At 46.9% G+C, this 13,630-nt stretch overlaps 1 protein-coding gene across 1 annotated transcript; it reads right to left on the bottom strand.

Annotated features, from left to right (window-relative positions):
* Positions 1-608: 608 nt before the first annotated feature.
* KLHL40 (kelch like family member 40) lies at positions 609-13,329 on the bottom strand. Its single transcript, XM_056805102.1, is given in 7 exon segments — positions 609-1,030; positions 1,032-1,065; positions 5,460-5,606; positions 6,227-6,412; positions 7,325-7,432; positions 9,398-9,558; positions 11,782-13,329. Coding segments are annotated over 7 exon segments (1,902 nt in total). The 5' UTR covers positions 12,970-13,329; the 3' UTR covers positions 609-952.
* Positions 13,330-13,630: the final 301 nt, after the last annotated feature.

Genomic DNA, 13,630 nt, shown 5'->3' with positions numbered 1-13,630 from the left:
GACCATTGAGTCTGATGGAATCATTGGCTAAGAGAATTATGGAATCTTGGAATCAATTATAGAATCTTAGGAATTACATAATCTAGATCTCAGAATCTTTTATTGCTCCAGAACTTTATTATTTGCCAAAGTCTGTGTACATAAATAGTTGCAGTCTATAATCCACCCCCTCCCCAAATCATAGCCTCTTCCCAGAACCCCACTCAGGATGAGGATGAGGCAAGGAAAATCTTCTTATTCCTAACTTACAAATGAGAATTGTGAAACTCAGGGAAATTACGACCTTGCCACAAGGTCACACAAGGAGTCAGGACAGAATCTGGACTGGACCCAGGTCTTCTGGTCCACCACTTCCCCCTCCCCCAGCCCAGGGCCCTTCAACAAAGGCTCAAGCAGGGTAAAAGCACAAGACCATCATACAATTGGACATTCAGTCCTAGTGGGGGGGACTGATGTCCCTTAACATCTGAGACAATCAAGCAGGATCTTTCTGGGTTTTTCCTCTCTTTGTCCAGACAAGATGGGGGGAGGAACAGGAAGAATCTGAGAATCCAGTGGTCTCTTCCCCAGCTCATGCTCTTGGGTCCAGCTGCTCCTAATCTGTCCCTGTCCTCTTCTGCTGGGCCCCCTAGCCAGGGGTGGCATGGGATTGATGGAGAGGCCATGGAAGAATAGAAACAACCCTGCCCATTTCAAAAGCAAAGATAGGTCAAGGATCAACAGCCTCATTTTATAGATGAGGTAGCTGAGGCTCTGAGACATGGAGGCATTTCTGAACCCAAGATCACATGGATAATGATTGGTGGAGCCTAGATTTGAACCAGTCATCACTCTTGGCTTCAAGACGAACCATCTTTCTATGATACCATGCTTCATCTCCTCAAAGAAAGATGTAACACCTAGAAAATGGGGTCAGGGGAGGAGAACTTCAGCCAAGACTCCAGGGCTCTTTTTACATCTTTGTCAACCTCAGAACATTGAGTCGGACAGGGAGAAAGGTGGCACTGGCTGCATAGGGAATCTCCCTCAGGAACTCCTTCCCATTTCTTTTCTTCTTCATCATACCTGCATGAGGAGAATAGAAAGAGAGAGAGAGAAGAGAAGAGAAGAGAAGAGAAGAGAAGAGAGAGAAGAGAAGAGAAGAGAGAGAAGAGAAGAGAAGAGAAGAGAAGAGAAGAGAAGAGAAGAGAAGAGAAAAAGAGAAAAGAAGAGAGAGAGAAGATGAAGAAGAGAAGAGAAGAGAAGAGAAGAGAAGAGAGAGAAGAGAAGAGAAGAGAGAGAAGAGAAGAGAAAGAGAAGAGAAGAGAAGAGAAGAGAAGAGAAGAGAAGAGAAGAGAAGAGAGAAGAGAAGAGGAGAGAAGAGAAGAGAAGAGAAGAGAGGGAAGAGAGAGAGAAGAGAAGAGAGAGAGAGAGAAGAGAAGAGAAGAGAAGAGAAGATAGAAGAGAAAGAAGAGAAGAGCAAGAGAAGAGAAGAGAAGAGAGAGAAGAGAAGAGAAGAGAAGAGAAGAGAAGAGAAGAGAAGAGAAGAGAAGAGAAGAGAAGAGAAGAGAAGAGAGAGAAGAGAGAAGAGAAGAGAAGAGAAGAGAAGAGAAGAGAAGAGAAGAGAAGAGAAGAGAGAGAAGAGAAGAGAAGAGAAAAGAGAAGAGGACAAGAGAGATGTGCATTCAGTAGAATCACAGGACCTCAGAATTGGAAGAAACCTTGGTTCCCATCTGGTACCTGAAAAAAATGCCCTCTATGGCAAATAGTCATCAAGCAATGGCTTGAAGAGAGAACCCACTACCCCATTTGGGAGGCCCATTCTACTTAGGCCTACCTCTAATTGGAAGGAGATTTTTCTTGGCATCAAGCTTGAATTTCCCTTCTTACAAGGCTCCTAGTTCCACCCTCTAAAAGCTAAACAGAGCACATCATCCTTCATCTACACATAAGCACCTCAAATGCTTGGAGCCAGCAATGGGACCTCCCCAAGACTTCTTTCCAAGGTCAAAAAATCAACCCATTTCCTTCCCTCTTCACGTGGCATTGTCTCCAGTCCTTGGTTACCCTCCAGATGCCATATCATCTTGTAAAGCAATTAGTCATCTCCTACTTTATGTTTTCTAAGTTTGGATTTTTATTATTAGCTTTTCTTAGACCATTTCTAAAGAACTAAAGAAGATACCCTACAAGATTAAAAGAAAGGGGACTGCCTAGAAAAAAACAGGATTGGGTCAGGAAGACTGAAGACCAGATCCTAGCTCTGGAATGTACTAGCTGTGTAACCAGGGGCAAATATGTGATCTCTCTGAGTCTTGGCCTTCCTTATCAGAAAACAGATAGATAAGTTCTATAATAATAGGCAACAAATAATAGATCAGACCTATACCCTCCCCTCCTCGCCCTGGTTGTTGTAGCTGTAAATAAAGTCGTGATTGATAACAGCTTAGAGACTAATTTATTCTTTACCTTGAATTAAAGATTCAATTGCTAAAAATTACAATTACGTACTATTATATTAATTCCATAATAATATTATACTATATACTATATAATAATATAGTAAATATTAAAGATAATGACACAAATATTACTTGAAATTTCTCGGTAAGATTAAGGTAACTTTGAAGGGCCATTGAAATGGTGTCCTAATGGCTAGATTTTAAACATTGGGAGAGGATCTTTTTTTCAAAAGAACAGCTATTTGTAAACTTTATTTTTATAGTTATTTTTAAATTTATTATAAACTTTAAAGTTTACATTTGACCCTTAAAAGAACCCTCGTGAGGTAGGGGCTGTTATTAGTTCCATTTTACAGGTGAGGAAACTGAGGCTAAAAGAAGTTGTGACTGGGTCCTAGGGTCCCTGAGCTAGTAGATTTCAGATGTGAGGTTCGAACCTGTGAATTTCAAAACTACTCAACCCTGTTCAAAACCATTCTTTAGAGGATGGGATTTGGCTATTTCCTGATCAATAACAACAGAGATACTTGGAATGACAGAATCAGGCCTTGGAAACTACAATCTCCATCCTACTCAAGGTACCAGGATTTAGAAAGGGCTGCAGCAAAAGCTCAAGATTTAAATTATTTGAGAATATGACCTTCAACAGACATGTGCAAAGGGACAGACCTCTGGGCGGTCCTGGGTTAAGCTAGAGCCACCATTGGCACAGGTGAGACAGGAAGTGAGGTAGAGGAGAGCTGAGGAGGCTGGGACTTCCTGTGTGGAGGGAGAGGGAGGTTGTTGGAGCCTGGTACTTGGAGTGGAGGCCCTCAGACTGTTTCTCCATTTTGGTCATGTGAAGTGATAGGGACTGATCTCTTTTCTTTGCCTCGGCTATTCAAGGCCTTTGGGCCTTTGGCCCAGCCTAAGCAGAGGGGGTATTTAAGCCCTATTCGCTTCTCCCCCCTTTCTCTTTCCCTCTCTCTCTCTCTCTCTCTCTCTCTCTCTCTCTCTCTCTCTCTCTCTCTCTCTCTCTCTAATACTTTTCTTCCTCCTGTTAGTAATTAAAAACTCCATAAAAGGCTGACGGCTGACTTGAGTTTTCATTTAGGAATTACATAGCTGAATTCCTTGGCGACCTTAAATTAATATATATCAGTCTTTTAAAGTGATTTCCATATCAGAAACCCACAGAGTGAAGTAGGGGCTGTTATTAGCTCCATTTTACAGGTGAGGAAACTGAGGCTAAAAGAAGTTGTGACTGGTCCTAGGATCCCTGAGCTAGTAGATTTCAGATGTGAGGTTCGAACCCACAGAATCCTACATTCTATGTGCTACACCACATACACAGGTACCCACTTTGCCCACCAGGTATCCCCTCATATTGTCAAGTTCAGACATCAACTAGGTGAACTATCTTATTTTACAGAGTAGAACATTGAGGCCCAGAGAAGGGAAGAGACTTGCCCAAAGTCACACATGGAGTCATTGACCAAGCTGGGATCCAAACCCATGTCTCCTGAGTTTTCATCCAGGGCTCTTTTCCTTATATCCCACTTTAAGCTAAATTGATGATGCAAAAAATCCTGATTTACACTCAGGATAGCCAGCAAAGTGGTATGTATCGTGGCTAGAGCCCTGAACCTGGAATCAGGAAGACTTGAGTTCAAATTCAGCCTGAGACACTAGCTGTGTGACCCTGGACAATTCCCTTAATCTCTGTCTGCCTATTTCTTCACCTATAAAATGGGGATAATAATAGCTCTTACATCTCAGGATTATTGTGAGAATCAAATGAGATAATATTTGTAAAGTGCTTTGTAAATGTTTTAAAGTGCTATATAAATGCTAGCTGGAGCACAGGGTGGGGTTTGGCTTTCTTTGTGGGGGCTCCCTTAGGACATTTATTTATTTATTTGTTTATTGATTAATTGATTGACCTATTTATTTGTTTATTTAGGAAATTTTAAAATGTTTTTATTTGTTTTTTCAAAGACTTAAAAAAAAGTTTTTTTTTAAAAAAAACTTACCTTCTGTTTTAGAATCAATTCTGTGTATTGGTTCCAAGGCAGAAGAATGGGAAGGGCTAGGCAGTGGGGGGTTAAGTGACTTGCCCAAGGTCACACAGCTAGGAAGTATCTGAGGTCAGATTTTAACTCAGGCCCTTCCGTTTCTAGGCTTGGCTCTCAATCCACTGAGCTACCCAGCTGCCCCACTCAGAGACTTTTAAAGTAAGAATTCATTGCTCCAATTCTTCATCTTGGTGAGGGCATGACTGGTCAAGGTGCCAACAGCTCCCATCTCTGGCACGGTCACCCTCCTCTTCTCTGGCTTCTGCCATCCCTGGCTCCCTTCAAGTTCTAACTCAAGCCTCACTTTCTTGATTCCCCTTAATTCTTAGTGCCTGCCCTCCTGTTGATTATTTCCAATGTATCCTCTACAGAGCTACTTTTTTATCTTGTTTTTTGAATGTTGTCTCTCCCATTCAATTGTGAGCTCCCTGAAAGCATGGACTGGCTTTTGCCTTTCTCTGTATCCCCAGTCTAGCACAGTCACCGACACAGAGTAGGAACTTTACTTTCTGCCTTAGTGGGAAAGGACTAGGCAATCAGGGTTAAGTGACTTGCCCAGGGTCACACAACTGGGACATGTCTGAGGCCATATTTAAACCCAGAACCCCCAAGTCCAGTCCTGGCTCTCTATGCACTAAATCACCCATCTGCCCCTGCATGTAATGAATATTTCTAAACAAATCATGTCCTCTGGTCCTTTCCATCTCTGACATTCTGTATTTTCAGGTTCTTTCCAGCACTGACATTCTGTGATCTTTATTCTAACATCCTTCCCAGTTCTGAGATTCTATATTTAAGCCAGTTCTGTAAGGTTCCTCCCCATTCTGACATTCTTTATTCCATGGTGCAAGGTCCCATTCGACTGACATTCTATGAATGACTCTACCACTGATGTGAGAAGGAAGGGACTTCAGGACGTCTGGAGCCTTCCAAGATCTCTTGTGGTCCAGGCAACCCATCTTACCTCCATATGTCATTAAGCTCGGTAGGCACCAGCTCTCCTGACTCGGTTTCCAGGGTAGCAAAGCCCCCAATGGAGTAGAGGGTCCCAGCCAAGCTAACAAGGCTGAGTGAGCTGCGTTCCTGGGGAAAGGCCAAAAATGGCTCCCACCTGATGGAGGAAGGATGGAGGTTGTTTACTTTAGAGCTAAAAGGGACTTTTGGCCTTATCTTTTCCAGCCCTCTTATTTTTCAAATGGGGAAACTGAGGTGCAAAGAGAGGAAAGGATGTTCCAAGGATCATACCAAGAGTTAAATGTCCTAGCAAAGCCAAGATTCCATCTCAGTGGCTCTCATTCCACATTTTCTTTCTATGCTACTCTGTCTCCTAAAAAGAGGAATATCACCCAAGGGAGGGCAGGGGCCAAAAGATTGGCCTGACATCCCAGGACACCCAGGCATAATGTGTCCAGTGGCCAAAGGAAATACTTGACCCTATTTTAGGGGTTAGACAGGGAGCCAGAGGTTTGCTCTCACCACCCACCGGTGTCACTGGATGCCACCAGTCACTGGGATCTCCAACCCAGAATCCTACGCTCTGGGAGAGCCCCTTCTCGTGGTCCTTACCCCTGGCAGGGCTTTGCCTAAGGACTCTAAAGGAGACTTTACCCCCAAAGGTTGTATATAACAGATGTAGCCAATCCCACAGCACGAGGGTAGGAGACAGAGTTTCAGGTTTGCTCCTCTGAGACGCCCCCCACTTTGTCTCCTGGGGTGCTGGTGGGGCCATACTTATTATCCGCTATGTTGTACACTTCTGATGAGCTGGTCAGCCCCGTGTTCGTGACTCCAGCCACCACGTAGATCTTGCCGTCATGGACGGTGGCCCCAAAGAGGGACCGGGCATTCTGCATGGGCGCCAGCTCTCTCCACTCAAACTTCTTAGGGTCATAGACGTAAGTCTTATTCAGGCACTTCCTGTGGGAGAGATCGGGTACCTGAGCCACCAGGCAGGAGTCATCCTGGCTGATTCTCTGACCATTGAGCTTCCCTGCCCTGAGGACTTTGCTCAGGTTAGACCTCGTGCCCAGAAACGCCTGCCTGCTCCTCTTCCAGTGTTGAATTCCCAACTCATTCTTTGACTTTCTTTTATTTGTGTTTAGATACAATTATTAATCAGCATTTTCTGCCATTTGGGGATCTAGTCTCTCTTCCCTCCTCCCCCTCCCAAGGGGGCAGGTCATATGGTGGAGGTCAAAAACGTGCGCTGGAGTCCGATCACATGTCAGCTGTTTCTCAGACCTTTCTTGCCCTTGGACTGTTTTGTTTATAGTCCCTTTTATTGGCATCTTCTCCTCCTGCCCACTAGCCGGGGAGCTCTAGGCAGCCGAGCTCTCATTAGGGTTTGGTGCTTAATAACGGCTCTTTCTAATGCACCCAGTGGGGCGCGATGGAGTCCCTCCCCTGCGAGAGGAAGGAAGCCTCAGCCTGGAAGGGGTTCCCAAGGGCGTCTTGGGCTCTTACAAGCCCAGCTAAAAGCCTGGGGGGGAGTGGGCGGATGGAGCCCAGAAAGCAGCCCATCTGACAGACACCAGACAGCCAGACGGCCCTGGAAACCCCTGTGTCTCCTCTTTCTCGCCCAGCCAGGCTGGCCTTCCTGCCAGAGACCCCCCAGGTGGGTGTCTCTGGGTCAGAGCTGAGTCAGGAGAAGCAGGGCCCCCAGGATGGGCTCCTTTCCCCCCATCCTCTCCTTTTTTGGGCTTAGGGGCTCAGCACCTAACCCTGCCCCCACTTCTCCCCAGGGCGATGGGGAGCACCCCGCTCCCTCTCTGGAGAGGAGGCCCATCCTGAGTCCTGGCTTCTCCGGGAGCTGCAGCCTCAGGCTCTTACCGGTCACTTCCTTTGCCCCCGATGACGTAGATGAGGTCCATGTAAGACACCACCGCGTGGCCGTACACCACGTAGGGCAGCGGGTCCGACTCGCCCCACTTAAACGACCTAGACGAGAAAAAGGAGGCTGAGGAGAGGCGAAGGGCTCAGCATCTGGGAAATCTCTCCCTCCTCCTCTCCCACTTCGTAGGAGCCATCAGGCTTTCCTGACACCCAGTCGCCAAGCTCCAAAGTGCAAAGAGGACTATTATCCCCCTTGTACAGCTGAGGAGCCCGAAGCTGAGACTTGCCCAAGGTGACACGGCCAGTCCAGAGCAGGACAAACCTCGGGGCCCGACCCCCAGTCCTCGGGTCGTTCCAGGACACCGTCCTGCCGCAGTCCCCTCATCCCTGCCTAAGCCAGGCTGAGTCAGGCCCTTGTAGTTCCCCCAAACTGGGAGACTCCTCCTCTTGCTATGTCTTCTCCATCCTTCAAGGACCAAGTTCAATCCCACCTCTGATGGGAAAATCTGTGGCTCCACCTCAAATCCACCCTCCCCAACAACCCTGCTCTCTCCCTGCCATGAAGGCTGCTGCCAATGCCCCGCCCAGGTTTCTTGGGTGTCCTTTCTTGTTCTCAGACTGTTTCCTGTGGAATCCTGTCCCTGACTCCCATCCCAGGCTCTAAGCCACCTTCTTCGCCCGGGCTCTGCAGTTCTGTCTCCCTGAGATGTAAGAACCGTGTCTGCTGTTCTCCACCTGTTCCTCCATTGCCTGGCCCATCCTGAGCCCAAGTAGGAGCCCAGACTGAGCATCCTGGGCCAGAGTTCACCAGGCTTTTTTTGCCTTTATTTTCCATCTTAGAATCAATAGGAAGAATCAGTTCCAAGGCAGAAGAGCAGTAAGGACTCAACCCAACAATTCTACCCTCAACCCTATGGGCCACACAGAACTGTTCTAGTTCTCTCTTCTCTATAAGAGTTTTCAGCTTATCTAAAGACACTGATCACACTCCCTTAAGTCTTTTCTTCCCTAGGATGAACACTCCCTTTCTTTTCCAAACCCTTGCCTTCTGTCTTCGTATCACTTCTAAGACAGGAGAATGACGAGGGCTAGGCCATTGGGATTGTGACTTGCCCAGGGTCACACAGCTAAGAGGTGTCTGAGATCAGATTTGAACCCAGGTTCTCCCAACTCCAGGCCTGGCACTCTCTCCTCTGTGCTACCTAGCTGCCCTTAAACACTTCCTTTTATTTCCAGTTTGGACTTCCTCTAATGGCTGTGTGACGTTAGGCAAATCACTTAACCTCTCATTTCTCTCATTTGTTTCTAAATCCTCTGTGGTATGGTATCTGACCTCATCATTCAACTGAGATTCCTCTCTCCAGAGTTATTAATGATCTTTTAATTGACAAATCCAAGTCTTTTTAAAATACGTGTCCTCGATTGCTCCTCAACCTTGAACACTATATATCACTACATCATCCTCTCTGGGTTTGTTTGTTTGTTTTTGACGTTGTTCTCCCCTGCTTTTCCTCCTTTCTGACTGCTCTTCCTCAATCTCCTTTGCTAACTACTCTCTAGATATCTTGGATGTGGAATAGTTTTTTTACATTTGTCTTCCCTTCTTTGCTACTCCCATTTGTGGTTGAACTTTTTGTGTACAAGAATAGCGGTTTTTTTGTCTTTCTTTATATCCCCAGAGCCTATCACAGTACCTGGGACAGAGTTATTGTTGTCGTCTGTCCTTTATTTTCACAGGCACCAGGTAATTTAAGTGAGATAGGGGAGCACAAAGTGGTCAGCTTTACTCTCTCTTCCAGAGTCCTTCACATCCAGTGGCAAGACAAAGTCAGGATGGGCACCAAGTAAACCCTTGAATGCTTGTTGACTGACCATCTGACTGGCCTTTCTATTTTTTCATTATAAAATAGGGATAACAATTCTTACAATAACCTTCCTCCAAAGGTTTGGATAAGGAAAGGGCATTGCATATCTTGAATTTCTAGAAAGAAGTGAGCTGTGGTTTCCAATACTATGACTCTTCTTCTCCCCCTTACCTCCCAACCTGCCCTTCCCCCATGACCTCCTTACAGCCGATCATAGCACATCACTGAGTCCAGGCTCTGCTCTCCCTCCTTGAGTTCTTTGCCACCCACAACGAAGATGGAATTTTCAGCCTCTCCCAAGCCAAACAGGCAACGTGGGGAAGGTAAGGGTGGCATGCCCATCCACTCGGAATCCAGGTGATCAAACTAGAAGGGGGTGAAGCAGAAAGTGAAGGTGAGGCTTTGACTCCTTCTGGAGAGCTGGCCAAGGCTTCCTCCCTCCTGTACTTCCCTCTTCTCTGCTCTGCTAGTGGGCATGGAGGAGCTAATGGGGTCTGCCTCCAGATAGGTCAATGTCTCTTTCATGAGACAACCCTTCCAGAACTTAGAGACAAAGATCATATTCCCACCCAGCTTTTCCCCTCCTCAACACTCTTCTACACTAAACATTCCCAGTCCCTTAAAAGACGTCTTCTCCAGTCTTTTCAGATCACTCTCCTCTGGTCTCGCTCCATCTTTTCCAATATATGGCACCTAGAGCTCCAAATGGAGTCTGACTAGGGCAGAGGGAAGCAGAACTATTCTGGCCTTTGAGATTCACATTGAAAATGCCTGTCCTCCACTCACTGAACCCCAAACTTGGGCCACATTTTTGGTTCTAAAGACAAACTTCATTCTCTTCCCAGGAGGAACGGGAGGATCCTGGGGCCATCCCCACCCTCCCTGCCCCTCTGAGCCCCTCTAAAATGGAAAACAGCTGCCAGAAGCCACTCCTGGTGGGGAAAAAGACTATTTATAGCTCCTGCTTGAAGAGAACAGATAAGGAAGTCAGGGAAAAGATACAGAAGAAGAAGGGACTTTTCTGGTAGCTGCCACAGACTAAGGATCCTGATTTTTGGAGCTTCAGTTGATAACCTGAGATCAAAAGCCTTTGCCTTAGGGACCTGCTTCCACCTTTAGACAGACTTTATTCCCTTAATGTGGGCTAATACAAGTATATGAAGGACGGTATTATGGATGGAGAGATTAGATTTGGGTTATTTAGCCCCAGAGGGCTGGGACTGAAGTCATGGGTAAAAGGTAGATTCCAGCTCAATATAGGGGAAAACTTTCTAATAATAATAATAGCTAACATTTATATAGCATCTACTATGTGCCAGGTACTATGCTAAACACTACATTATTTGATCCTCGCAATCCCCTGCAGAGGTAGGGACTGTTATTATCCCCATCCTTCAGTAAACTGAGGCAAATCGAGGTTAAGTCAGTAATTTTTCCCAGTCACACTACTATTAACTTTCTAAGGCTGGATTTGAAATCAGGTCTTTCTGACTCCAAGCCTAGCACTCTATCTATCCACCATTCCACCTCGCTGTCTCCAATAGTCAGTGCTGCTTCAAAACAGAATGGATTGCTGTGATAAAGTCCACATCAATGGAAGTCTTCAAGGCTAAGACTAGATCCCTGCTTGCAGAATTTATTTTTATTTTTTAACCCCTTACCATCTGTTTTAGAATTGATTCTGAGTGTCAGTTCCAAGGCAGAAGAGCAGTAAAGGATAGCCAATGGGATTAAGAAACTTGCCCAGGGTCAAGTGTCTGAAGCCAGATTTGAACCCAGGTCCTCCCATCTCTAGGCCTGGCTCTCTCCCTACCACCACCTAGTTGCCCATCCCATTCACAAAATTTAGAACTAGATGAGACCTTCAAGATCATCAGCTCCATTCCTCTCCTTTTACAAATTAAGGAATGTAAGGGGAAAATCTGGGTAACTCAGGAGGTCCTAGGTTCAAATCTGGCCTCAGACACTTCCCAGCTATGTGATCCTGGGCAAGTCACTTAAGCCCCATTTCCTATTTTTTAAAAATCTAGGAGCAGAGAGGAAAGGGGATTTGTCCAAGGTCACACATCTAGCAAGTGGCAGAGCCAGTCTTCAGACCCAATATTCTTTTCAGATATTCTAGAGGGGTCCTCTATTTGCTTACAGAGAGAGATCCCTTCAAGTTCCTATTATTCATTTTTCCAAGTGAGTAATCTTATAAAACCAAAACCCCAAAACAGAAACCCAAATAATCAATTGAAAAACATGTATTTTCATTTGCATCCCTACTAGTTTGGAAGGATTCCAGGCTGGCAATGTAAAAGCTTCCTAACTAGTCCCCTGTCCACCAAGTTTCTCTAATTCCAATCCATTCTAAACATGACAGTTATTCACGCCAGTCATCTTACAGAGTGGCAAGAATCCCAGCTTTGGTGGACAAGCCTCTTTCCCTCTCCAAGCCTCAGTTTCCTCCTCTCTAAAATGAGGGGGTTGGACTAGATGGCCTCTAAGGTCTCTCCTAGCTGTAAATCCCATGGTACTGTGCTCCTTAGAAGCTATCTAGTCCAGTCTTCAGCTATAGTATTGCTATTTCCCAACCCCAGGAGATACCTGTAGGAAGTAAGAACTCATAGGGTCCTCCTTGTTGTCCTCATTGTAGAAAAGGCCTCCAGCCACAAAGATCTGGTTCTCTTTGGTCACGAGGCTGACGTGGTTCTTGGGAATCTGAGTGGAGAGTGAAGCAAAGTAACACTCGTTGGTCCCAGGGTCATAGGCCACGGCCCCTGTGTCACTTATCATGAAGATTAGATCCTGGAGGAACATCCCAAAGCGCATGGTGTCATTAAGGATCCCAGGGATGACCGTGTCGCCATCATCAGTGTCTTCTGCTTCCTTCTCTCCAGCCTTTTTCACTTTCCCAGATGGCCCTCCGGCATCTACTCCATTGACCATCCCAGATCTTTCCTTCCCAGATATCTCTTCTTTCTTCTTCTTCCTCTTTAGGATGGTCATCTTCCCCTCATGGGAATCCTTGACCATCTGAATCTTGCGGAGGAGCTCGGGCCGGGCCCTCACCAGTGGATGCTTTTCTACTCGGCTCTCAAGGTAGTCTCGAGGCAGGAGACGGAAACGAATGCTCTCAAAGACAGTGGGCAGGGCCTGGAGTCGGGCCTCCTGGTCATCCCCAGTGCTGGCCCACTTCATTACAGCCTCAAAGACCATCTCTTCCTTCTCCACATTGAGGCTGTCACTAGAGATGACGGCAATGAGCTCATTGGCAGAGAGGCCATAGAAATCTTGGTCACGGGAAATAAGAGGGAAGCGGTCACAGATGAAGTCACGGGCAGCCACGGCCAGTCGTGCACAGTCCAACATGAGGCCAAGACGGAAGACCGCCAGGCAATTGGCAAGGCAAAGCCGCTTCTGCAAGAAGGAAACACAGATGGTGAAAATGGATGGAATCTGGAAAAGATTGGCTGCTGCAAAAAGGTCCTGAACGTTGTCCTCGTTGAGATCAATCTCTGAAGTGTAGAGATAGTGTAGGACCTTGGCCATCACTTCTGGAGACACCTCCTCCAGGCTGATTTCCTGGATCCCTTCTGAGTCCTTGAGGAACATGGCCCGGAAGTACGGGCTACAGGCAGCTAAAACCAGCCGGTGACATGGGAACTCCTGGTCCTTCACCTTGACAACACAGTCCAAGAACTTGCCATGGTCTAGCATGTCCTTCAGACCATCTTGAAGGAGGGTCTGCTGGTAGAGTCTCTGTTCTTCCATTTGGTCCAAACTCTGGGCCATGGTGGTCTAATCCTCAGGTTCAGAAGGTAAGAACAGGGTCAGGACAGCAAAGAATCTCACAAATTCCGCCTTCACTTTGGACCCACCAGATTTGGAGTTGGAGGACTTTGAGTGGCCTTAGCCAAGCCCCTTCCCTTCTTAGAGCCTTGGTTTTCTGCTCTGTCAAGGAGGGTAATTGGACTCAGTGATGATTTCCAAGCTCCCTCTTCACTCTCAAGTCAACAATCCTCTGAACCAGGAAGAGATACCTATGCTTTCAGAGAGCCTCAAGAACCCCGAGGATGGAACCCCCCATCTGTCCGTCTGACGGTCAGTCCCCTTGTCTGGGTGTCTCAGTGTCGGACCTGGCTGAGACGGATATATATAGCAGGAGCTGGGTGGAATCTGGGCTGAGGCTCTCACGTAAGCCGATCGGCCTTGGGTATGATGAGTGGGGCGGAGGGATGGTTGGGGGTGGGGTACGGGACAAGACAGCTGGGCTTCCCCTCCTCCTCTCACCCCCCCCCCAGTTCCCTGGAGCCTCTGGGCCTGAGTCAGTCAACAGTGAGTCAGTCCCAGGAACTGGGGGGCCGGAGCCCCAGAGCAACAGCAAGAAGCCCCTCCCCCACCCAGGCCTCAGGCCGGAGCAGTGACGCCATTTTGGGATGAAGCAAAAACTGCC

This window comes from Monodelphis domestica, chromosome 7 (genome assembly GCF_027887165.1).
Source record: "Monodelphis domestica isolate mMonDom1 chromosome 7, mMonDom1.pri, whole genome shotgun sequence".
In the NCBI taxonomy this organism is placed as follows: domain Eukaryota; kingdom Metazoa; phylum Chordata; class Mammalia; order Didelphimorphia; family Didelphidae; genus Monodelphis; species Monodelphis domestica.
This window is presented reverse-complemented; position numbering and strand designations above follow the sequence as displayed.